This window comes from Melanerpes formicivorus, unplaced genomic scaffold (assembly GCF_026170545.1).
Source record: "Melanerpes formicivorus ecotype bairdi unplaced genomic scaffold, bMelFor1.0.p_v2 SCAF_2, whole genome shotgun sequence".
Classification (NCBI taxonomy): domain Eukaryota; kingdom Metazoa; phylum Chordata; class Aves; order Piciformes; family Picidae; genus Melanerpes; species Melanerpes formicivorus.
The window spans coordinates 19,875,886-19,902,547 of record NW_027142354.1 but is presented as its reverse complement, the minus strand read 5'-3'; the positions used below and the strand labels follow the sequence as shown (position 1 = coordinate 19,902,547).

Genomic DNA, 26,662 nt, shown 5'->3' with positions numbered 1-26,662 from the left:
CTTCTCACAAACTTTCTTGGTTCAAGAAGATCTTGATTTCAAAGTTTTAAATTTGGGAAAAAACAGAACATGTCCTTTGAAGTATTGCCTGAGGATATTGAAAGGAAAATGTATTTCTTTGGCATAGCCTGGAGTCTGGAGATGACTGTATCTCTTGCACAGAGACTATAGCCCCATAAGGCTCTAGTCTATTCTCCCAGCAAGACTAAAGAGCCTTATGAACTTCCCACTTAAAAACAAAAGCGAAGCAAGAAACTAGAAAGCAAAGTAAAATACACCTTTTGTATGCTGCTGCCCAGGGAAGGGTGAAAAAGCAGATTGTACATGATGCACGTTGGTCATGCTGCCTATTTCTGATAGGCATACAAATTGCCTGGTGACCTGTATAGAATGAAGTTCACTTTCATAAGCTTTGAGGAGGACCATACTTCCAGTTCTTGCTTTTACTTAAAAATGTATCAATTTCTGTAATAATGGCAATGGTTAGCTCTCCTAATTTGCAGATTTCAGAATTGCCTTCCTCTTGAAGTGAATATTAATATTGCCTCCAGTTTCAGAGGAGAGAAATGGAAGGAGGATGGAGGGAAGTAGTAAGAAGAGAATATTGTACTTTGAAAGAACCAGAAATAAAGCTATCATCTCTACAGATCCAATCTGCCTTGTTATTTATGAAGCTCTCTTTGCTTGATCTATCTCTCAGCCTCATGGGAGGAGGCAACAGCCATAAAAAATATATTTGTCTTTATTACATGCACATATTTGACCAGGGATTGGTTATAACAAAGGCATTGCTGATTTTCCACAAAGCTAAATGGTACAAGAATTTTCTGTCTCTGGAAAGGTTCATTATGATCTGGCACAATTTTAAGACCACCTTCAAAAATATAATCAGTGCTGTTCCTTGCTTAGTTGATTATTTCTTGCCAGAGAACAGGTCAAATACACTTCGACTGTGATGATTCTTGGCCTGATTCTGTCCTATGAATGGCTTCTGAGATAGCCAAAACACAGCATATGCTAAAGCCTCCTCTCTGAGGAAGGGAAGAGTGGTTAAGACCTATCTAGGATTCTTTACTTAACTTTTCTTTGTTCATGATTTTGTTTAAGGCAGGGAAAGAGTCATCTTCTATGCCTCTGCCACTCATTCTCTGGTCTGACTTATGTTACTCTGCCATTGTATTTCCTGTAATTTTAGCTGTGGATGGTTTTCAAAGGTGTTTGAGTACAGAATGCTTCAGAAAAGCTTATCTGCTAAGGCAAAGAAAATGTCAAAACAAATCACTAGAAAGTGAGCTCGTTGTAAAATTTGAAATGTGACAAATTGCTGTCAGAGCCTCAGTGTGTGTATAACCGCGAAGGTCTTTTTGGTTAGAACTCCAAGGGCACAGCTAGAGCAGGAGGCAATAGTCCCACGTGCACTTGATAGATCTTTTGACTTTGCAGGGAGGACTGGTAACACAGTAATAGTGCCATACAAGCAGATTTGGGAGTATGTAATTTTAGAACTATACTTCAGAAAGCATTACTGATGCCAAATCTCTCTTCTCACTCTGGTCTCAATAAGTGTCAAAAATCCATGGTTCTGGGAAAAATGTTCCTTTCCACTCCTCCCACTGTTCTTCAGAAGCTGGAAAGTAGAGTTGTACTTCATGTCTTTTTGGAAGGTAGATTCCTGCCGAGACTAATATGTGTATGTATCTATGTGTATTTGTATTGCAGGAAGCTGAGAAAGGTTGCAGGCTGGAAAGAACAAATTCTTAGCTTCTCTGTTTGAGATTATGTGGGGCAGACATACGGAGAATACTTTCTAACTCTAGCAGAAGAACGGGGCCCGAGAGAGTATCCTGTGTTTCAGCTGTACTGGGCAGCTATGTAATACAAAGCTTCATCTATAGTATTTTATTCTTGTGCAGCATAACGTAGCTCACTTTCAAGAAATAATATTGCCCCAGACACTAAAGGGTACTACTGGAAGGGAAAAAGGGAACAAACCCACCAGGTATATTCATAATTCTGTCACTGAGCCTCTCTAGGTGATGTGAAATTTAAGAATGCTGATAGGAGCATGAACTGCGCAAGACCAAGGAACAAATATTAAGGCACACCACACTAACAGTGAGACCTTTGTAGATTTACCTCAGCCATGCAGTCTTTTGCAGGATTTGCTATCATTCACAAGGTCTTTCTAGTACATAAGCTCAATAGCAATGCCTTTCTATTTTCTGTGGGGTTATAGCAGCCTCAAATTTGCCATTAACAGCTGCATGTCATTACTTACTACTGAGTCAGTAACTCACATCTGCTTAAATTATGCTGAATGATGTTGCTTCTTTTTATAGTTTTCCTTTGGGAAAGTCTCCTTGCTGCAGAAAGGAAAGAAATGACCCTTGTGGTCCATTTGTTGGTTAACAGCACTAGAACAGTACGGCAAAAATGCACTGAAAGCTATATCAAGTAGGCATTATGCCAGCAACGACACCTGAGTCTCAGGTTAGATAAAGAGTTTATTTTAAACACAATTTATTTTAAACTTTCTGAAATGAAAATGTAATGAGACAGTAATCCCTTTTTAAGTCAGCCCAAATAGGGCACTGCTAGTGGGTAGACTTTACCATGTCAAGATAACTGTCTGTACATAAAGTTCATTCAGCCAGGTGGGTGCTGAAGTAAGCAGAGATGGAAGTAATTTCTTCAGGTTATTTTCTATGAATGGTGTCATCCAAAAGCATAAGTTTTGCTTAATTTGCATTAGTACAGCAGCACAGAGTTTCCTTTTAGTGTGAAAATACTGAAAGTACATCTTCTAATTCCCTTTGGAGTCCTTTGGCAAGAATGTGAATATGAGATCTTAAAGCCAGCAGATTAAGATGTGAAGTTAGCAGGTTTACTCCAGTGACTGTTGAATTGCTGTTTTCAGTGCAAAGATGATTATGTTAAGCTTAACCCAAAGGCTACAATTTCTTGCACTGCAAAGCCTTCCAAGTTTTCACTCCTTTAAAAAGGGCAGATCTTGGGTGCTGTCAGTCTGGTTTAGGAAGCTATTCACCTGCTTTTATCCAATTGTTAAGTACCTTACAAAAACAAATTGGAAGGAAAAAATGCAAAACACCAAACTGGTTGTCATCATTTTTATTTCCTCCTCATTTCCACCTGTAGGTCATGAAGGAGAAGCATGAAAAGTGGCCATGTCCTCTGAGTGCAATATTTTTGTAACTGGATAGCATGTTATAGTTTTGCATCTGGCTTCATTCACCTCCCTCCACCCCACAGAATAGTCTGTGCTGCATTGTGGTGAAATGTGGGCTCTGTGTGTTGGTTTAGGTTTAAAATACGCCTATGCGCCTTTTCCAGTAGATTGCATATACACAACCAGTGCCAAGATGGTTTGCTGCAATTAGCAGTCTGCCTGTTTGATAAATACATGTCTGGCATTTGTTTGTAGGCCCAAGAGGTAGACCTTTAAAACAAAAATGGAAAAAAGAAACAAATGTAAAGCCCCTGATGCTGTGAGGCTGGAATAGAATGTGCCAATGTCAATAAGAGAGAGGGGAGAAAATGGCTGAGAGGTACTGTTTTCTCCTTTTACAGTAATGTCAGGATCCTGTATATTCATGAAAAGGGACTGGGTATGCAACCAACTTTTGGCCCATAACCTTATCTTTTGGGAAATGATCATTGAGTTCTTGATAGAATTGCTTATAGTGGCTTAGTGTTGTCTTGCTCCTGCTTTCTTCTGTTGTACTGATTTTCCAGCCCGAGCTGGACTTCCCTGGTTTTGCAACGACTGCTCTTTTGGGGTCCTTATTTAGTATTACCCATGCAGAGAAATTTACAGCATGTCTGAGGTTGTCATGTTTCAATTGCTTTGAGAAATGACATTTATAATATAAATGTGTTGCCTGCTCTACAGACAGCTCTGTATGAGCTTGGAATATACTTCAACTTCCTATTGTGTACATTGTAGCAAGCATACGAATATATTCAACTATTTTGTTACATTTTTACTGAAGTCCTTGCTTCTGTAAAAAAAAGTCACTGAAGATTATACCACCCTTTGACTTACATTATTCTTCCTTCTTTTCCACCAAACTGTTTCCTCTTCTCCACTTTGCTTTGTGTGAGTAATTTAAAGAGCTCATTGACAGCTTTATATTTTCACCAAGCAAACCTCTGATTTTCAAAACCATGGTTTATGTGAGTCTTAAGAGCAAAACCCTTTTCACCTGTAGGATATCCACAGAATCATCAGCTGCTTATAGAAAGAATCCTGTAATCAAGGAGATCAAATTAGTTTTGTGAAAGCATAAAATTTAGTGTTCTGGAAAATTACAATCAATAATTTCCCTGTGTCCCTCTCCCTACTTCCTTTTAAGCCTTAATTTAGGAACTTCTGTTCAGTTAATCAGGCCTCAACACACTTCCAAGGCATTTATTTAAGAGAACATTCTTACCTTAGAATTTGCTTTGCTTTACATTTAATCAAAAGCGGTAGTCATTTAATGGGGTTCTGCTTTATGGTAAATGTGAAGAATCCTCTAAACCGAGTGAACTCCCAGTGTGCATTCATCTGACGTTAGGATTGTCTAATTACACAGCCTGCGTGAGCAGCTTTCTCAATGTTCCAAGCTGTGCAGTGTCATTATGGTCGTCTTGGGTTTTTTCTGGTTTTGGTTTTTGTTTGTTTGTTGTCTCTGTTTTTTTAATTATGTTATACTGAAATGCTTTCAACATCTCACAAAGAACAGATTTTTTACTGCATGGTTACTAAATGAAAGCTGCTTCTTGGCTGTCTGCAGTGTTTGCTACAGAAGACACACGGACAGGTATTGTGAATGCTACACTTTCACCACCTTAATCACACTTTATTCATTTTTCTTTCTTTCTTTCTTTCTTTTTTTTTTTTTTTTTTTAATCATCTGTTAGTGGACCTGTTGGACTTGAACACAACAAGTGAAGTTTTCAAACAGCACAAGTTGGGTCAAAATGACCAGCTGATTGGTGTCCCGGATGTGATCAGCTGTCTCACTACCATCTACAGCGGACTTGAAGAGAAACACAAAGATATGGTGAATGTTCCTCTCTGTGTAGACATGTGTCTTAACTGGCTACTCAATGTTTATGATAGGTAAGTTGCAAGCCTTTTTAATGCAGACAATTGGCTATTTTTGCACGTGACATTAGAAAGTGCTAGACTTATAGGACTGTTGTATACTTTGTCCAAATTACTTTATTGAGGAAATATCCATAATAACATAAAAATTACAAAGCTGTAAGAAGTTCTTTAATAAAAACTTCTGTATTTCGATATTTTTTACCAAGTAATGAAAACTCAGTTGCTTGAGGTTAGATGTTTCTTCTGCTTTCCTGCTCAGATATACTGAGCTAATGTTGCACTGATTTTATACTACTTCCAAGGAAATGTTTATGTGAGTAGAGAACTGGATATATTGCTTTAGCTATGTTTCTACTGTAAATGTTCCATATTGCCCAAGTTGTTTACCATTGATACTAAATCCTAATTCTGCTACACATGGGGACAATTTTGTTGTATATTTTATGCTTGGTTACTGGTAAACTATAATCCTGGCTGAGAACCCTGTACTGAATTCTTTGTCAAGTGGTTGTTTTGATCTCAGAACTAAAGTTTGTCTGATGCTGGAGGGCCATCTGTGTCCTGGACTTGGATCACTTTCAGAAAGTGCAGTTTCTGCCTTGTATCAGTTCTAAGTGCTGCTGCTATATGATCCACCATCTCTGGTACTAGCAGCAAAGCTGCATTTTCAAGGTGAATTGTGAGTTTGCCTCAAGAACATTTTTGGGATCCCTGTACTATCAACTTGTGGGTTTATATAAATGTACATCTGCTATTTCCAGCTGAGTCTCAGAGTTCATGAGGATGCAGCCCCTTGTGGTTTTGACCAGTTCTTTCTGAGACCCTAGACACTTCTTTCTTCTGCTGAATGTTAAACTCTGATCTCTCTGCCCTGCATTATATTAGCCTTCATCACCTACAATCTGTATGTTTTTATTCAGTTATGCTTTTGAGTTACATGTTTGTTGCTCCTTTGTCTTAGTGGTGTTTGGTATTCTCATCTTCCTTCTGTAGCAAAAACTGGGAAAAGACCTGGTTTCCAGGAGCTAAATGTATGTCCTTACATCGCCTGAGCAAAGGCGTTTCAGGACACTACTGAAGCTGATTAAAGACACAGTAGTGCAATAGATGGGGTGCTCACTTCAGTGTGTCTAACCAAGTATATGCTTTAGTTCAGAGTTTAACAGTATTACAAATCAGAATTTCTAATCTGCATAAGGTTGGCTACTAAATGTCTTTAATTTTTTCCACATTTCATAAGGTCATAGAATTGTTTTGGTTGGAAAAGACTGCTAACATTGAGTGCAACCATCAACTTAACATCACATCATTAAACCATGTCCTGAAGTGCCATGTCTCCACATTTTTAACACCTCCAGGGATGGTGACTCCACCACCTTCCTAGGCAGCCTATTCCAATGCCTGACCACTCTTTCAGTAAATAAGTTTCTCCTAATATCCAATCTGAACCTCCCCTCATATAATTTGAGACCATTTGTTCTTGTCCTGTCACTCAATACTAGGGAGAAGAGACCAACACCCACCTCACTACAACCTTCTTTCAGCCTCCTCCAGACTAAACAGTCCCAGTTGCCTCCACTGTTCCTCCTAAGACTTGCTGTGCAGGCCCTTCACCAGCTTTGTTGCCCTTCTCTGGACACACTCCAAGCCACTCAATGTCTGTGTTGTAGTGAAGGGTCCAAAACGGAACACAGTGTTTGAGGTGCAGCCTCACCAGTGCTGAGTACAGGGGCACGATCACTTCCTTACTCCTGCTGGCCACACTGTTCCTGATACAGGCCAGGATCCTGTTGGCTGCCTTGGTCACCTGAGCACAGAGCTGGCTCATTTTCAGTTGGCTGTCAATCAGCACCCCCAGGTCCTTTTCTGCCATGAAGCTTTCTATGTTTATATCTGCATATGTAATATGTATGTGTGTGTGTATATATATGTGCATTATCTTCACAGTGCTTACTCAATCAATGCTGAATTCTAACAGTAGATTTTTGCTTTTTTACCCCCAGAGGATTACACACTGGCATTCCTATACTTATTTATTTTACTTTTATTTTGAATATTGTGGTAGAGGAAAGGGAAGGAGGGAGCTGAGTACATATGATAATTTATCTTTTAGGCACCAGCTACCTATTATGCTTTGGCATTTGAGCATTGCAGTTTAATATTTTGACATATCTGTTAGTTAGACTCCTCATCATTACTACTAGAAAATGAGAGAGCCTCTCAGCTGATAACTGGGAATTGTTCCTGCGGTTATTTTTATCTTGCAGAGCTCTGTATTGTGGGTGAATAAATAAGTCACTTGCAAAAAGAGCAGTGAATTGTTTAATTTAAATGTTATTGGTTATTTAAAATAAGAGACTTAATAATGTCAGAGAAATTTTTGTAGTTACTAGTTGGGTGGGTTTTTATATTATATTTTCTTCACCTTATCTTTGCTTCTTAACTTCAGTTAGGAGTCTGTTGTTAACCTGTTCATATTTAAAATCTATGTAGTAAGCAACAAACCTTTCTTTTGATAACATTTTCTGTTGCTCCCATTTCGCTTTGATTATTATGTTGAAAGCTTTGGTATAGATAATTCTTCCAGCTGATGAAAGACTGCAATCTTTAGTCAAACTTTGAAAAGTAGAGGATGAAGTTTTTCTGAGATAAAATTGCCTTTTACAGTGTATTTCCTTGCTCCCTTTTCATATCTATACCAAGAAGATACAACAAAAAAAAAATAAAGCTGAAAAACAGGCACCAATTTTAAGCTGCTCTTTGGGGTTTGTTTTTTAAATTGACCTTCAGGAAAGAACTAATTTGTGCCTTGGCATTTCCATTGTTTATTGCATTGGTTTTATACATCTGCAGTGTTTCAAATTCTTAAGCTGCCTGGGAAAAGCATGTTAGTCACATGCTATTAACCAGAGATGTAATTACTGATTCACAGATAGATGGCAAATTGAGTAGTTCTTCAGACTTACCTACAGATGTCTTTAGCCCTTAAAAAGAACAAATTTATTTTTAGAAAAAGTTCTGGTATTTTCTGACACATCATGAATGAGTCATTTTTCAAGCTAAGTAGAGGAGAGAAACATTAAATTTACTTGGTGACTTTTACTACTTCAAGGTTGTTCTGGGTAGCAACATCTGGCCTTCGAATGGGTTCCAAACTTCAGGTTCCTTGTTTTGGTTAGGTCAGAGGTGTTGTGGGTTTTTTTAATAAAATTAAAAATAAACACATTGCATTTTTCAATGAGAGCTGTGAAGGAGCCTGTTTGCTCTATGAAATCATTTAGGAAGCCTGTGTTTAAATCTTCTAATAGTAATGGGCTGTTACTGTTCCGGACTGTACAGTGTCATTTTTCTTAAAATCTCCAAGTGCCTCTTATATGAAATGGGCTGATAGCTTTCACTTCTAATAGAATAGCTTAGCACCCATTGAAATGAGTTGTTTCAGATATTTTAAGGTCTGCCATACATAATATAGAATATGTGTACTGGTTGTGGGTGATGACTCATTTTTTCAGTTAAATTACCCTTAAAGAAACTTCTAAAGGCATTGTTTTTAATGTTTCACAATGTTCATCTCACTTCTTGTATTTCAACTTTTACATTTTCTTGGGTTTCTTTCATGTCAGGATGTTTTAGAAGAAGGCATTTTCAATTTCTTTGGAGGGTTAGTCTACGAAGAGTATCTGCGGTATAGCACTTAGTTAACATTTTCCATATGACCAGAGATGTCTTTCATGATCATTCTCCATGGCTCAAATCTTCCCCTGAAGAATTATAGTTCTATTCTATACAGAACAGGTTACCCGGAGAGATAGTAGAAGCCCCATCCCTGAAAACATTCAAGGTCAGTTTGGACTGGTCTGTGATTCTGTGATGTATTGTTTTACTCACAGCTGGCAAATTCTCACACCAGGCTAAGGTAATATCCCATTCTTGTGAGTGTGTTAATTTCAGTAAAATCTAAATTTCTGATGAATGTGAAGGATGAGAGAGCCAGTCAGCCTTAGCTGACTTATTCAGTCAGCCTTAGCTCTATGCCCTGATTTTCACAGTAGCTGACGGAAGTTTTCTGCATGCGCTCCTGATGCCTTCCCAGTTTTGAGAGCTGGTTTGATTCCTAGAGGACTGTGTGGGAGCAGCTTAGCAGCCTCAGGTGTTGGTAAGAAGCACTCTGAGCCCTAGTCCTTTGCAAGGCAGGAAAATTACCTTCTTTGGCTGCTTTGTGTTTGATCGGGGGAGGTATCTGTGGGGACCTTCAGAGATCCAGACAGGCTGCCTTCTGCTGCTTGATTGTGTAGATGACTGATAGCTGTGGTCCGTGATAGTCTCTAGTCTCTATGTGTCAATGCTGACTAGGCTTGACAAGCCTGACAAGAGAAGTTTGAACTGAAGTGCACTAATCTTTTTTTCTCTCTAGTTTTCTTTGCTAGTGCCTGATGCTTTTATGCTTTTCAGTCATCCTTACCGTGTGTTGTTGTTCACAATCTCTTATACTGGCTAACTCCTGTGTGCAGCTGTGCCCATCTGCATTTGCCCCTTTGATGTTCACATTGTTACATTATGTCTGGATGTGCCATCATAATGCTACAGTGTGCTTGCATACTATTATTGGTAAACAATAATTTTGTATGCTTTTCTTCACAATATAATATTAATTACATCCCAATTAGCATATTTATAATTTACAGTTGGCACTGGCATCTGTTTTGACTACAGTGTATGCAGCCAAAGAAGTTTTGGGTTGAGATGTTACTTAGAGAAAGTAATACAGTTTGCATATGGTGGCTGCATTGTTATGAAAAGTTTTTGGAAAGTTTGCTAAGCTCATTTTCCTGGAAAGACAGACTTTCAGATAATTATAAGCCTGCCTTAATGTATGTCATAGAATTTCTTAGGTGTTTGAGCAGAAATAGAAATGCTACCTTGGAGTTTTAGCATGCCAATTTGCAGCTGAAAGATCCCTGTGGCAAAGTATTACATGATTCCCACTTGCTCCACACAGCTTGTGCCTCATGTATTGAAGTTGGGGTCATAACAGTTTGAATTGTTTGGAGTTCAGTTGATGTGGGATTAGTAAGGGAACTCAAGGCATGTATCTTCTCCTTGTTATCTGAGAGTTATCCATTCTTTACCACTCCACCCCACCCTGTCTTCTGCATCCTGCAGTTCCAGTAGCTCCTGTAGTAAGATATGGGATAAAAGTATTTTTCTTTTCTCTTCTGATACTACAGCTGTTTCTAGCTTAGCCTTTTTTTGCCTCATTTGCTTATGTTATTGTGCAGTATGACATTCATTAGCTTCTATATAAAGTGGCTTTTTTATAGTCTCTGCAGCTGTGTTGGGTATATGAAACAGCTGAATGGTTGCTCCCTGCTTGGATGGAGAGTCCAAACTGTGCAACGAAGTTATATGTGCTCCAGTCCAGCGTCTCTACCTATGCATTTTGGTACCCTCTCATACTCTTGATCAAATGGTCCCACTAAACTGGTTGTCTCTGTAGTATGCTGGAGAGCAGCCAGGCAGAAAGGGACCTGGGGGTACTGGTTGACAGTAGGCTGAACATGAGCCAGCAGTGTGCCCAGGTGGCCAAGAAGGCCAATGGCATCCTGGCCTATATCAGGAACAGTGTGGCCAGCAGGAGCAGGGAGGTCATTGTGCCCCTGTACTCAGCACTGGTTAGGCCACACCTTGAGTACTGTGTCCAGTTCTGGGCCCCTCAGTTTCAGAAAGATGTTGACTTGCTGGAAAGTGTTCAGAGAAGGGCAATAAAGCTGGTGAGGGATTTGGGGTGCAAACCTTATGAGGAGATGCTGAGGGAGATGGGATTGCTTAGCCTGAAGACGAGGAGGCTCAGAGGAGACCTTATTTCTGTCTACAACTACCTGAAGGGAGGTTGTAGCCAGGGAGGGGGTTGATCTCTTCTCCCAGGTGGCCAGCACCAGAACAAGAGGACACAGTCTCAGGCTGTGCCAGGGGAGGTTCAGGTTGGATGTTAGGAAGAAGTTCTATACAGAAAGCGTGATTTGCCATTGGAATGTGCTGCCCAGGGAAGTGGTAGAGTCACCATCACTGGAAGTGTTCAGGAGGAGACTGGATGGGGTGCTTGCTGCCATGGTTTAGTTGATTTGGGGAAGAAGAATGTCAGCATCACTCTTTAAAGGGAAATGAATCCTTAGACTTTGTATTGCTGTATCCAGAGGGACAAATGGACTTTAGTAAACAAGAAGAGTGCTTATGACAAGTAGCTATAATGATTTTGCTGTTCTTCACTTGAAGGTACCTCAGAGGTCAATCATATGCCATTTTTATACTATCTGTCACTGTTCATGGAGAATGGACAGCATTTCTCTAAAGCATTTAAGAGAGGTATAATGGTTCAGGCTTCCCTTCACCACAGTCAGAGCAAAAAATATCTCAGCTGCCCCAGGTGGTCTTATCAACTGATTTTGCTATGACAGTGAGCTTATATTGCTGTAACGAATAGTGTGTTGGTGCTTAATTATAAATACTTCACTCATAAATTTTGTGTGAATCCAAACATTAAAAAGTGTCCTTCTCACTAGGCATTCATTTTTAGATGCGCTCCTGCACAATTGGATGATTATGATGCCCCATTCAGAAACACCTTGACATGATGAATAAAGAGAACAAGAGGAATCTCAGGAAGTTCAATGAAAGGAATTACCAAGTCGTTTTCCTAAGGAGGAAAATAACCCCATACAGGCTGGGAAATGACTATCTGGAAAGCAGGTTTTCAGGAAAGGCCCTGGGGGTACTAGTGGACCCCAAGTTGAACCAGCAGCAACATGTATTTGTGGCAAAGTAGTACAGCAGTCTCCCAGGCTGCATTAGGAAAAGCCTTCCTAGCAGGTTAAGGAAGGTGATCATTCCCCTCTACTCAGCACTGGTGAGACACATATTGCAGTCCTGGGTCCAGTTCTGGACTTCCCTGGACAAAAGAGACATGGACAAACTGGAGTGGATTCAGTGAAGTACCATGATGATGATGATGAAGGACTTGGAGTACCTGATGTATCAGGAAAGAGTAAGAAAGCTGTGACTTTTCAACCTGCAGAAGAGAAGTTTCAGGGGGATCTTATCAATGTGCAATAGAGAAGATGGAGCCTTGCTCATGGGGAAAGAGGCAGTGGGCAGAAATTGAAACACGGGAAATTCTGCTTCAACATATAAGGAAAAGGTTTTGGTTTGGTTTGGTTTTAATGTGAGGGTGATCAAACTGGCACAGGTTGAGCAGAGAATCTGTGCAATCCCCATCCCTGAATGTATTTAAAACCAGATTACATCCAGCAAAACCTGCCCCACTTGACTGAGCAGGTCATTGGTCCAGCTGATCTCCAGAATTCCCTCCCAACCTCAGTGGTTTTTGTCTCTAAGCTGGGCAAACTTAAGCCAATGACCTGGAAGCTGCAAAGTCAGTAGGTTTGAAGGGGAGTGTTTGTTTTGGTATGGTTGTATTTAATGTATATATAATTTAAGTGATAATATTTTGCTGTTTCAAAAAAAAAGGATAAAAAAGGCTGGGGAAAATAAGTTGTTCTTTAGAAAATGTAATATTGCAGGCTTTGTAATGATTTTCATAATTTATTGTGAATTAATGCTTTTTTATGTCAAAGAAGTTTTTTCATAGTCCCTGTAGCAACCTGCTGAAATCTGGAGGTGTTTTAAGCCTCCACAGATATGTCCTGACCTTTTAGCTGCAATGTTTTTCTGAGTTTCTACCTTTAATAAACAAATGTTGTAGTCAGTCCTGACTTAAATCAAACTCGAATGTTCAGCTTTGTTTTTCAATTGAACACAAAGTTGAAACACAGACAACCCTAAACTGGAAAGAATGGGCAAAGAACTTATCAAGGTTACAAAATGAGCCATATACCGTTAAGATATGCCAGAATGATGCATTGTCTGTGACTGAAAGAGGTAATTTGAAGCTAAACTTGAATATATAAAATAGGTGGCACTTTTATAACATTCTGGAAAATTGGGTTCTGATTTTTCAAACTAGGCAGTAAAAGTAATGAGTCTTTTGATTAATTTGGCAATAATTTCTCTGTACCTCTGTACCAGCTTGTGAAATGAAGATCATGCTGTCTAGTCTCACTAGATGATGGCTGTGAAGACAAATGCATTAATATTGTTAAGGTGCCTGGCTAATTTAAGGAGATCCCAGGAGGAAATGAATAATTTTATTATTCCTCACAACACTTGTAAAGTAAACCAGACAGCAGACCATATGTTGAATGGATAGGACAGAAAGAGAGCTCTAATAACCACTCTAGAAGTAAATAAAGCATATATCACTTCAGTGTGACAGAAGGGACCAAAGTAATGTTTGGCTTGATATTAATTTTATTATCTTACTTATGGGTGAAGGACCCAGTTAACCTTAATTGTAGAGGTTGTGTATAATCTACATGGTTTAATTACTATTCTCATGTGCTATGTCATATATAAAGTCAAATTGTACTATGTATTTTGATCTATGAAAGAAGAAATCATCAGATCTTGTAAGAATGTTGTTGCACTGATCTTTTGAATTCTAAAGTTGTCCTTTTGCATGTACCCTGCCTTTATTGCTTTAGTATCTTTTTGAAGACTGCTCATCTTGCAGATTTAAAATCCCTTGCTTTGATACTTGCTTATCTGTTGCTTAAGGTTTCTGGGGTTTAGGCGTTTGTTAGTTTTTATTGTTGTCAGACAAGATAAGTTTGAAGTCATGCTGTTTTAAAGAAGTGACAACTGCACAACTTTTCATCACAATGTGGTTGGCTGTTTATGTGCTGGTACATCTCTGTGTGTGTGTATATATATATATATCAGAGCATATTAAACCTTAGTTTTACTTCACAGTCCTTGTGTTTCACACTGAGCAATAGGCTTTCCTGCTGTGTGTGTGTATACTTTTCCCATGTACAGCACAATATTAAGTCATCTTGAGAGCTTTACAAAGCTAAATTTCTGCCCTTTTGGAATTGTGTAAACTGTTTTGACATGTAAGCCACTTACAAGGCAGGCTGAGCTTCTGTAAGGAAAGCACTTCTAATGAGATTTGTAGTGTTAATTTTATTTTGATATATGAATTAGATCTCACCATTGCCTTTGCATTTTTTAAAGAGACTTTAGTTGGAATGAAATCAAATTAAGCTGCTTTAAATTATCTTATCTTTGTAATTTCAGTGGTCGAACTGGAAAAATTCGAGTGCAGTCCCTGAAAATTGGCTTGATGTCTCTTTCTAAGGGCCTTCTGGAGGAGAAGTACAGATGTAAGAAAGAATATATTTTATCAAATGCATACTTTATATAATTAAGACATGTACATTAACAGCACATACTATAGCAAATTTTACAGTAAAACATTTCTCATGCCTATAGCAAGACAATTTGCTTGTGAGCAGGATAACAATTGTATATTCATTATCATCTGATGGAGAAAGCAGGGCTTATATTCTTACTAGAAAGTATTGATGTCAATTATGCACTGCCTTAATGCACGCTTTGCGCTCCCCCAAAGCAAAGGAGAATCTAGGTGTGAGGAAGCTAGGTAAGTATTCCATTTGACTGATTCTGTTCTCTTTTGACTGTGTTTGTTTTGTTTAGGGAAAAATCTAGCAAGTCAGCATTGATTGGAACAGAGTGATATGTCTGATAATGCAAAGAAGTATGTCAAATTCCAACAATTGTACTTTGTGGTCTAGGAGAAACATGATCTGAACTCTGAAAATAGTTTTCCGGTCCTTTCTGCCAGAACTGTACAAGGAAATTTTGAATTAAGCTGGCTAAAGTAATCTCACAAGTTTAAGAAATACTTAGTAGAATAAAAATATGTCACAAAAATAATTGCAGGATTGAGTAATGTTATGATAAAACAATACAGAAGAAGAGTTTAGCCATTCTATAAGAGCATCCCAGGTGATGGGCGGTTATTCGTTATGGACTTTTATTTAAGGTGATGGACTTCAGGGTTGACATGAGAATGTATTTTTAATTTTTAAAAGTCCTAATTACTTTAGAAGAAAGACTGAATCCTTCATTAAGAATGCCTGCTCTTGAAAAGTATTTCTCTTGTGCTTGTTCCTGAAGACCAAGCACATGTCTGGGTGTTCCTGTGAAAAAAAAATAAAATTGACCTGTAAATGTAATTGAGTTTCTGTGAGCTAGTTCCATCTGTGTTTCTTTCCTGTTGGTGAGGCCAGGGACTGGTCTGGCTGTATCCATATGCTCATTCATCTTTCTCCCTAGAGCATGAATTTCACATGTGAGCTACTTACTGGAAATGATCATAGACCTTGTGAGTCACCATCATGGGAGGTGTTTAGGAGGAGACTTGATAGGGTACCTGGTTGCATGGTTTAGTTCATTAGTTGGGTTGGATAATAGGTTGGACACAATGATCTTGAAGGTCTCTTCCAACCTGGTTTATTCTATTTTATTCTAACCTCCAAACCATTGCTGGCTGTTTTGAGGGAAAGAGTTAGTTGATTTTGATCAAAATCATGACAAATATGCTTCCAGCAGCTTAATGGTACAGGTGAACACATTCCAGTGTTCCAGGCTTAGCCACTGGTGCTAATACTTAGCTCACAGATATAGAAGTGACCCTAGAAAACAAAAATAAATAAACACTCAAGGTACACATGACGAAAGGTAATACTAGTTTAGTTCCAAAATACTCAGAGCACAATAAACAAAGCACTGTTTCTTTTTAACACCAGTTATTCATACATTATTACTGGACTTCAGAATACTGTTGGAAAAGCATAACATTTTTCCATTGTAGTGCCCCATGTGTTCTAGGAAGGTGAACTTTAATATCAGCAAGTGTTTGTAACAGTAAAATATTTAATTTGCTGTGTGATTATTCACAAAAGATATTATGCCTAGACATGCAATAAGAAGACAACTGATATCTCAGTATGGTTTTCCTGAAGGCCAACAGGAGTTTTTTTTTCCTTCCATTTTCTTTACTGTTAGAGCTAGAAAGAAGTCAGAACCATGTGATAAGTGGGACTACATTTGTATGAATTTCACTCTTACCTGGCCTCATTTTTAATACAGAAAGTCCAGACAGGCAGCAGAAATAGTTGTATTTACTATCCAACTGCATAAAGTTTTATTTACTTAGTTATTTAGATTTGTAGATTTTATGTTGTATCATTTAATGCATAAAGATTGTAGGATACGAGATGGATAAGAAGGGCTAGTTGAAAAATCTCAAGTGTGAAGTTGAGATTTCAAGTGGTGTACAACATCCTTGGCTTGTGACCTTGGTATTTTGGATTTTTAGTCTTACTGTTACATTTGTATTGTTAATTTTCAAGCCATTTGGAACTAATGCTGATAAATAAAAAACAAAAAAAAAGGGGAAAAATAATGAGCTTCATGTTTGTAACAATGCAGCATAAAATTTGCATCATGTATGTCGTACTCCTGACTGTCTTGATACCATTTTCTTAGGAATTTAATCAACTTTTCAACATTTTCAAGTGCCCCCTTCTATACCAATAAGTACTCTTTTTTTATCATGTTGTCCATCTGAATTGCCGTTTGAGTCTCCCTGGTTGTTATCATCGAAATACGAATTTCAGGATGTATTTAATTTAGCATTAACTGGTTTGGGTTTTTTCCCCCTTGTTTCTGCTTTTTAGGTTTTGTGGGGTTTTTTTGTGTTGGTTTTTTGTTTGTTTTTTTTCTTTCCTATGTCTTGGGTCTGAATAATCCTTCCTTCTGCCTCATCAGTCATTCTCCTTGTCATTTTGTTAGTCGCTTATGTAGTTTAACCTTTATGTCAATGTATTTTGTATGTAAATTTGTATAATATATATGTACATATTAAACTCCTTTTCTAAGGTTTGTGACTTCTGACAATGGTGACATGGGGTCCCTTTTCCCACTGGCATGAGTACTGTGTCTGAATGCTTCCTGTCAGAGCACCCTCCCATAAGTCTGCTACTGCAGAGCTGCTCACACCATGCCTCCTTTGCCAGGGAATAGCTTGTAGGTTACCTTAAGGAGGTAGGGCAGATAGCAAGATGATTTTGGCTTTCAATACCTTTAGTTTAGGAGCTTCTCCTCTTGTATGTACCATCAAAGACATTGAAAGTTATGGGGGGAAAAAAGGATACCTGGACTTCAGCAAGGCCTTTGACACTGTCCCCCACTGCAAACTCCTGGCCAACCTGTCATCCTGTGGCTTGGACAGCAGCATTCTGTGCTGGGTTAGGAACTGGCTGAAGGGCCGAGCCCAGAGAGTGGTGGTGAATGGTACCACATCCAGCTGTCAGCCAGTCACTCTTGGTGTCCCCCAGGGATCAGTTCTGGGCCCCATCCAGTTCAATATCTTGACTGATGATCTGGAAGGGGGGATCGAGTCTATCATCAGTAAATTTGCAGATGACACCAAGCTGGGGGCAGGTGTCAATCCGTTAGAAGGTAGGAGAGCTCTGCAGAGGGACCTTGACAGGCTGGACAGGTGGGCAAACTCCAGTGGCATGAGATTTAACACATCTAAGTGCCAGGTACTACACTTTGGCCACAACAACCCCATGCAGCGCTACAGGCTGGAGAGCAGCCAGGCAGAAAGGGACCTGGGGGTACTGGTTGATAGTAGGCTGAACATGAGCCAGCAGTGTGCCCAGGTGGCCAAGAAGGCCAATGGCATCCTGGCCTATATCAGGAATAGTGTGGCCAGCAGGAGCACGGAGGTCATTCTGCCCCTGTATACTGCACTGGTTAGGCTACACCTTGAGTCCTGTGTCCAGTTCTGGGTCCCTCAGTTTCGGAAAGATGTTGACTTGCTGGAAGGTGTCCAGAGTAGGACAACAAAGCTGGTGAGGGGTATGGGGCACAAGCCCTATGAGGAGAGGCTGAGGGAGCTGGGGTTGCTTAGCCTGGAGAAGAGGAGGCTCAGAGAAGACCTTATTTCTGTCTACAACTACCTGAAAGGAAGTTGTAGCCAGATGGGGTTGGTCTCTTCTCCTGGGCGGCCAGCACCAGAACAAGAGGACACAGTGTCAAGCTGTGCCAGGGGAGGTTTAAGCTAGATGTTAGGATTAAATTCATCACAGAAAGAGTGATTTGCCATTGGAATGGGCTGCCCGAGGAGGTGGTGGAGTCACCATCACTGGAAGTGTTTAAGAAGAGACTGGATGGGGTACTTAGTGCCATGGTTTAGTTGATTAGATAGTGTTGGATGATTGGTTGGACTCGATGATCTCAAAGTTCTTTTCCAACCTATTCTATTCTATTCTATTCTATTCTATTCTATTCTATTCTATTCTATTCTATTCTATTCTATTCTATTCTATTCTATTCTATTCTATTCTATTCTTTCACTCCCTTCCTCTTGAACACTCATTGGTTATGACACAGCTGTCACTGAAGTACTACTTGTCTTTTAAGGGGAATGTTTTGCAGGATTTTGAACTCTTCAAAGGTATTTGCTGATTTCCTACTTGGATCAGCTCTGGCTAATCACTCCTGCAACATTTTTTTTTCCTCTCTTTACTAGCTCCCAATCAACTGAAGTTTTAGGGCTTAGGAAAGAATAATAAGGGATTTGTATGCTGTCAGCTGTTTTTTTTAAACTGACTCTTAGAAACTGGAAGACTACCCCAACCACAGCTGAAGAAGCTAGTCAGGCTCTGGGATTGCCCAGATAAGCCTGCAGCCATGCAGTACTCGTTCTGTCCCCACTGTTGTTTGTAGGGATCTTTTTCTCACCACTGAGTGCTGAAGATGTAGCATTTGTTTCACAAGGATGACAGACCACTGGAACAGGCTGCCCAGAGAGGTTGTGGAGTTTTCTTCTCTGGAGACATTCAAAACCCACCTGAATGCATTCTTGTGCAGACTACCCTAAGTGATCCTGCTTTGGCAGTGGAGTTGGACCTGATGATCTCTGGAGGACCCTTCCAAGCTCTAATATACTGTGATACTGTGAAGTCTTTCTTCTGCCTGAACCTCCTTCGGCAACAACAAAGTACAACCAGACTTTCTGTTCTGTTTCTCAATCAAAAGTGAAGTGAGACCAAATTTTCAAATTTCATTTATTTCTAATCCATTAATGGTTGATCTGATAGGAAACATGAAATGTAAGGGAACAGTATTAATGGATTTGAGGCTTTTTTGGTCTTTACTTGAAGCTTTAATTCCAGCTGTCCACTGATAGTAGAAAGAGAATGTAAAAGCCAACTGGAATGAACACAAAAAACTTCCATTCCATTTCTTCTGTAATTTCTATCAGTCACAGAACTTAAAAGCATTTCTGAGATGATGTCAATGCTTAAGAGATTTTAAAAAGAGACTCATCTCGTTACTTAATGTACACGGGTACTAAGTTCATAAACCAAGGATTGTTGGCAGAAATGTTAAAAATTTTAGCTGAAAGTTTTAGCACTTAAAAATCTCCAAAGAAATGTGCTATGAAATATTATCTGTACTGCCAACAAGCCTATTAATTTAGTGCTTTCCTGTAACTCTTAAGTAAGTGCAAGCAGTATCTTTCTTCCCAGTGTCTGTATCTTGATTCCTTTCAGACTCTGTTTTTTCCTGTCATTAGTCATCCCAGAAGTCCACTTAGACAGCAGGGCTTGACACCTACCTTAGGAAAAGGGAATCAATCAAAGGAAAATATATGGGTGCGGAGTTAGTTATCCAGGAAACAAATGTGATTAATGTTAAGCTCAAGTTGTCTTTCTGGCTGCTTCTCTTGCTTAAAGTTATTTCACATGGCCAGCTGTGACTTGTAGTAATTTCTTGTCTTAGTTCAGAGCAATTGTGCTTCTGTCCCCAGCCAACCAAAAGATGGCATAGATTTTAGCACAAAGTACGGATTTCTGAAATACCGTTTCCTTCTTCATAAGATCACGGAGTATGTGTGGGAAGGGATGTTTAAAGATCATCTAGTCCAAGCCCCCTGTAATGTGCAGGGACATCTTTAACTAGATCAGATTGCTCAGAGCCCCATTCAACCTGACTGTGAATGTTTCTGGGGACGGGGCTTTTCCTACCTCTCTGGGAAACCTGTTCAAGTTTTTCATCACCCTTATTTTAAAAAATTCCTTATATCAGGTCTGAATCTACCCTCTTTTGGTTTTAAGCAATTACCCCTTGTTCTATTGCAACAAGCTCTGCTGAAAAGTTTGTCACCAGCTTTCTTTTAAGCCCCCTTTAAGTAATGAAAGGCCACAGTAAGGTCTCTCTGGAGCTGCCGCGTTCTTCAGGCTGAACACCCCCAACTCTCCCAGCCTGTCTTCATAGGAGAGGTGCTTCAGCCTTCTGATTATCTTTATGGCACTCCTCTAGACCTTCTCCATCAGGTCCATGTCCCCCTTGTGCTGAACACTCCAGAGCTGGACACAGTACTCCAAATGGGTTTTCACCTGAGTGGAGTAAAGGGACAGAATTACCTCCCTTGACCTGCTGGGTATACTTCTCTTGTTTCAGCCCAGGATGCAGTTTGCCTTCTAGGCCATGAGTGCACAATGCTGGCTCATGTTCAGCTTTTCTTCTACCAGTTGTTCTCCACAAGACTGCTCTCAATCACATCATCCCCTACCCTGTAACAATACCAGGGATTGCCCCAACCCAGGTGCTGGTCCTTGTACTTGGCCCCCTCAAACTTCCTGAGTTTCAGTATGGGCCCATTTCTCAAGCTTGTCCAGGTCAGCTTGTCCTCTGAATCCATCCCTCAGGTGTGTCAGCTGAACCACTGAACTTAATGTTGTCAGCAAACTGGCTGAAGATGCATTCAATCCCATTGTCTGTGCTATTGATGAAAATACTAAGCAGTGCTGGTCTCATTAAGGACACCTGAGAGACACCAGTTACTATGGATCTCTATCTGGACATTGAACCATTGACCACTACCCTCTGAACGTGACAGCCTAACTCAATTTCTCATGCACCAACTAGTCTGCTTATCACGTCTGTATCTTTCCACTTTAAAGAGAAGTATGTTATGGGTGACTGAATCAAAGGCTTTACAGAAGTCCAGATAGACAACATCCATAGCTCTTTCCTTGTCTACTTATGCAGTCACTCCATCACAGACCATTAGAATGTTCAGGCAGGACTTGCCTTGGTGAGGCCCAGTTTTAAAAATGGGTGTAATGTTTCCCTTTTTTTAGTCACTGGGGAGTTCACCTAACTGCCATGACTTTTCAAATATCATGGAAAGTAGTTTGGCAGCTACATCATCCAATTCCCTGAGGACTCTGGGATGCATCTTGTCAGGTTCTATAGAAGTACATATGTTGCGGTTCCTCAGATGGTTACGAACCTGATCTCTTACAGTGGGAAGGTCTTTGCTCTCCCAATCTTCATGGTGCCATACACTGCTCAGGAGGTGTGGCAAGAGAGATTGTGAGCAAGGACTGAGGCAAAAGAGTTTTGAATACATCAGTCTTCTCCTTGTCTGTTGTTACCAGTTTATCAGTATGCTCTTCAGAGTGGGTGCACTTCCTCTGACTTTCCTTTTCTGGTTGACATACCTGTAGAAGGCCTTTTTAGTATTCTTTACGTCCCTTGCCAAATGCAGCTCTAGTTGCACATCAGCCTTCCTGACGCCATCCCTGTACTCTTTCCAGGATAGCTATCCTCGCTTCTACTGCCTGTGTACTTCCCTCTTGCTCTTTAGTTTGACTAGTGAGTCTTGATTGGTCATCGTCTGATTTCTTGCACCTCAGGATTGAGAACTTTTACTCTCTATGGAAAGTCTCCTTTCACAATAACAACATAGAAAACTTAGCAAATATTATGGGAGCAATGTGGATTAGAACAAAAAGGGGTTTGATTTTATGTTGTCTCTCTTGTTTCATTATGCGCCTGCTCATAAGTAAAACAGGAGTTGCCATGTACAGTTGTATCATGAGATGCCATGAGAAGCCAAGTAGTTTAATTAATCTGCCTTATTTTTCTCATTAGTGTGATTACACATCAGGCAAACACAAAGTAATCAAGATTAGATGAGGGTAAACTGTTGTGAAGGGGACAGTGGCCACCTGTAACCACGGTTACAAAAATGATAAAACTCAAGCTGCAGTGTTACTGAGTAAGAGGGAGTGTACATGGAAATGAAATGAGCTGGTGCCTCTTGGTGTGTTGCAGATCTCTTCAAGGAGGTGGCAGGCCCCACAGAAATGTGTGACCAGAGGCAGCTGGGCCTGCTGCTTCACGATGCCATCCAGATCCCACGGCAGCTTGGGGAAGTGGCAGCCTTTGGTGGCAGCAACATTGAACCCAGTGTGCGTAGTTGCTTCCAACAGGTAGGATAACAAAGAGAAAAAACCCAACTCTGTGAAATCTTATGGTTCACTTTTACAGGGTGTAAAAAAAGGAGACGAATATAAACACATCCATTTTTTTTAACAGAAATGAATACTCTTCTGCAACTGAATGTGGAAAGTGTTTGTGAAAATGCAGCTGTTAAAGATGGCTTATGGTTTAGGAGAGGATCAAACTGATTACATTTAGCAAAAAGAACCTATAGATCTTTGTGGTTTTGACAATATTGGGTGCTTTAAAAGCTGTAGCAGCCAATTTTACTTCTTTGCATTGTTCAAAGCAACCTGATACTGTGAAAACAATGTGCCTTTCCCTGCTGAAACAAGGTATGATCTCAACAGAACAAGAGAACGATATTGATAGTAGTTTTTGACCTTGTGCATTGGGAAATTATTTTGCATTATTTTACTGACAAAAGACTTTGGAGTTGCATGAAACCTCAAGCATACTGTCATGTATATATTGTGAGCCTTTGTGTAGCAGATCAGAATATGGAATAAAGCTGTGTTACAGCCTGCTGTCCTGTTCCAGAATGATGCAGGGGATTAATGAGGCTGCAAGGAGCACCTGTCTCTTTAACGAAGATGAGATTTAGAAAGAGGATTTTGTAATGGAACAAAACCTAAGACATTGTCAGTAATGTTTAAGGCTCTGACTGTTTGCTAGTGATAATTATACTGCTTCAGTGTGTTATTTCTGTCAAATTGGCTACTGTGAGCACTTTCAGAAATTATGTATGGATTGAAAATTCACTATGGCATTTATAGAACTACTGACTTTAATTCTTATTTTAATGAATTGGACATTAAATATAGTGAACTTTCAGAGTATTTTTGTTTTGCCATTCTTTCATAGACATTTCCACAATTTCATCCAGTGCTTTGAAAAAATCTGATATGCTATCCTTTTTTTCAGAACAATTAGATTAATTTCTGGACTCTAAGATGATCAGAGTTGGAAGAGTATCCATATTATGAATAATTTGGTAGATCTTAATGGAAGTTGATTTGACCAATTAACCATGTAAAGGTTCCCCTGAGGTTTTAGCACTGCAGTTTTAGACACTAAGGAATGCTGCTTGACAAACCTGTCACTGGCCTCAAGTGGTTCAAGTCACACTGAAATAAATTATTCATTTGTTAGTGACAAGCTTTTTCTGTCACAGAGGAATTATCTTTATGCCTCTCAAGGATCTGCCCCATCTCCCGCATTGTTCAATTATGAATGAGTAGTACTAGAAAGGTAGTGTTTAAATACTTATGTGATATTTCCATTACACTGTTGATGAGATTGCATCCCTCTTCTCACATGAAGTACTCAAATTCAGTCCCTGGTCGTTAAGAGAGCACAGAGAAGGTCTGCCAGCTTCTTCAGCCTAGTGAAAACAGGTATTTTGCTGGTGGGGGAAGGACATTATTCTGTTTTGTTTCATGCTGCTCCATCCTACCAAAAATTGACTTGGATATGACTAGGTTAAGAAACCTTGTGTTACTTCCAATCATGCTTTACAATTTAGCTTCCATTTTAGGTGGTCTTCTGTTACTTCCAGTGACCTCAGAAAGATGACCTTTGTCCTTATAGCTGACAAAATTGATTAATATAATACTATTATAACTAAGTTTCTCTGGTTGCTACAACTCACAATGTGGAAGCATGTTTGTTCACTTCTTAAAACACTCATGTTAATACTTTATCTCTGCTGTCTTCTTGCAGAGATTGTTTGTAAATGACAAACTTCTTTCTTTCTATTTCTCTACCTCTTAGTTTGTTTTGCCTGTTCATTTGATGCACTAACTCAAGAGAATACCATGCAAGCACTGATGACTTCTAGCAAACTGATACTGATCGTAACTCGAAAACCAGCCATGTCTTTAGTGTGTCTGAAGTGCAGAAAACCCTTCTCTTTCATGCTCATGCTTCTTTCTCCAGTCCTTTCAGTTCAGAGATGACTTTACTGTGGACTCCATTACTCCTTTACTATGTGCTTCATCTTTGTTGCTATCTGTCTATTACAGCTGTTTTCTCCACTGTATTCTCATTAAGTTATTCTCTTTGAATTTAATCAAGGTTATTTCTTGTATCCTGTAACTGGTTTTACAGTAACCTGGCATAGAAAGGATTTCTAAGGAAAATCTTCTTGTGTGTGTGCTGGTTTTTATTTTTTAATTTGGATGTTATAGGGTTTTTTTCCCTCTCTCCACAGAACCATAACAAGCCAGAAATAACTGTAAAGCAGTTTATAGATTGGATGCGCTTAGAGCCACAGTCTATGGTATGGCTACCAGTTCTACACCGTGTGGCTGCAGCAGAAACAGCAAAACATCAGGCCAAGTGCAACATCTGTAAAGAATGTCCAATTGTTGGCTTTAGGTAAGAGGATGAAACTTGGGTGCAAGGTTTCTCACACTTTTAAGTCTTCCAACAAGTACAGTTCTTCGTTTCCCCTCAATTTCCCTTCCTTAAGATGGATTTTGCCACACATGATGTGGCTACAGCATGACCTGAGTTGTGTGTGGTTGGCTTCCGCAGCACTGCTGTTAGACATCCAATGGTCCTGTGACTGACAAGTGTGCAAGGCAGGCTATCGTGGGGTGTTGTGGCATTGGTGGATCCAAGAGATAGGAAATGATGTGTAAGTGCAGTCTATGTATTCTGTAAGGATAAGATGAAAATGAGCTTATCAGTAAGAAAAAAACATGGGCTTCCTGTCTCCTCTTTAAGGCCTGATAACTTGTGCCAGGCAATATTAAACACCTTTAAATAGCAATCTTTCCTTGCTTAGCAGTCATTGATATGTTATGGTGATAAGAATTGCACAGTTCCTGCCTAAAGCATTGGATGCAATTTTAACTCATCTGTTCAAAGGAAGCTGGGAATTCTAAGAGAAAAATCTGCCCCGGGAATGTTCTCCATGTTATCCTTCTGAGATCTGTGATTTTACTGTGAAATCCTGGGGCATGAGATAGTTGGTACTGTTAGTGAGTACAACTAACATATCTGTGAATCGATTGCTCCAGTGTATAAAGCAATTCAAAATAAAATAAAAAAAAATTAAAAAAAAATTAAAAGTAGAGACTGACATTTTCCTCTGCTGTCATGAAGCTGAGTGTGTTATTTAGGAATGGTATGAATCAGTCTTGTAAATGATTTTAAGACTTTTATTTAGGTATCTAGGCAGATGAGTAAATTTTGTTCCCCATGCTTCCCATTTCTCCTTCTTTCTGTTGTCTTAAAGGATAATAACATGAATTTTGTTGTCAGATTCATCATACCTAGCTGTCATCATACGCTGGCTTTAGTCAGTGTTAGAGAATTGAGCTAGCCATCTTGTTCTTTTAATATAGATATGCAAGTACTTCCAAAAGTAATGAAACTGATCCAACTTTGTTCCCTGCCTTAAAAGGAGATGAAAGTCCTCTAAGTGTTCCTAGTTTTCTTCATTAATGCTGGAGGGAGCATAGGGTAACAAAGCTTCAGCTCAGATATCTTTGAGATGCCAGATTTGCACTGATGACTCTTGTCTGTACTGAAATACAATGTGTAAAGAAGGAGTGTAGAAATAGAAGAGAGAAAGAGACAAAGGACTGTCTCATTCTAACTGATTTCTACAATGAAGGTGAAGATCTGCAACAACAAGCGCCTAGCATCTTCACAGAAGGTAGACGTGGCCATTTAATAGACAAGCTTTCAGTAAAAATTATAAACAGTTGCATCAGCATTCTTAAAAGTGAACCTTTACATTTGTAGATACATTCCCTTGCAAAATAAAACATAAAACTCAGCAGGGGAATAATGTGGATTGGTGCTGAAAACTACTCTCAAGAAGCAATTTAATTTAAACTTTAACTACTCAGTAGCTATTCAATTTGATTCAGCTAGCTCATTTTAGTTTCATACAAATGATACAACCTCATCCAGTCGGAACAACCATACTATAAGAAAAAGTGGGCAGAATCTGGAATTGAATTCTTGCTTTAGTCAGATTTAGTTGAAAAAAAAATAAAATACTGAGTTCTTGATGGATAGATTTAATACAGAGGATAATGCATAAGTTTGTTACCTCTTAAAAGTTTTAAATTTAATCTTATTTTTATAATACATGAATTTTCAAGGATTTTATTTATAAATATCTTTTCTGACATACCACCTGACAACAAAAGAGAGGAAAAGGAAAGACTAAAGCAATATGGGTTTCAGTCAATTCAATATGGTTTAAAGTCATTTTGAACTTTAAAATGACAAGCTTTTTAC

The 26,662-nt window shown here is 39.3% G+C and overlaps 1 protein-coding gene across 7 annotated transcripts in view; it reads left to right on the top strand.

Annotated features, from left to right (window-relative positions):
- The window catches only part of UTRN (utrophin), a 389,650-nt gene that overhangs the window by 327,240 nt on the left and 35,748 nt on the right, over positions 1-26,662 (top strand). For all 7 annotated transcript variants that reach the window (XR_010989004.1, XM_068152489.1, XM_068152498.1 and 4 more), the window contains 4 exons: positions 4,924-5,125; positions 14,306-14,391; positions 22,235-22,392; positions 24,615-24,781. Coding sequence is in view for 6 of the 7 variants with exons in the window: in XM_068152489.1 (XP_068008590.1) it covers positions 4,924-5,125; positions 14,306-14,391; positions 22,235-22,392; positions 24,615-24,781 (613 nt within the window). In the remaining variant the exon portion in view is untranslated. The remainder of the gene's footprint in view (positions 1-4,923; positions 5,126-14,305; positions 14,392-22,234; positions 22,393-24,614; positions 24,782-26,662) is intronic.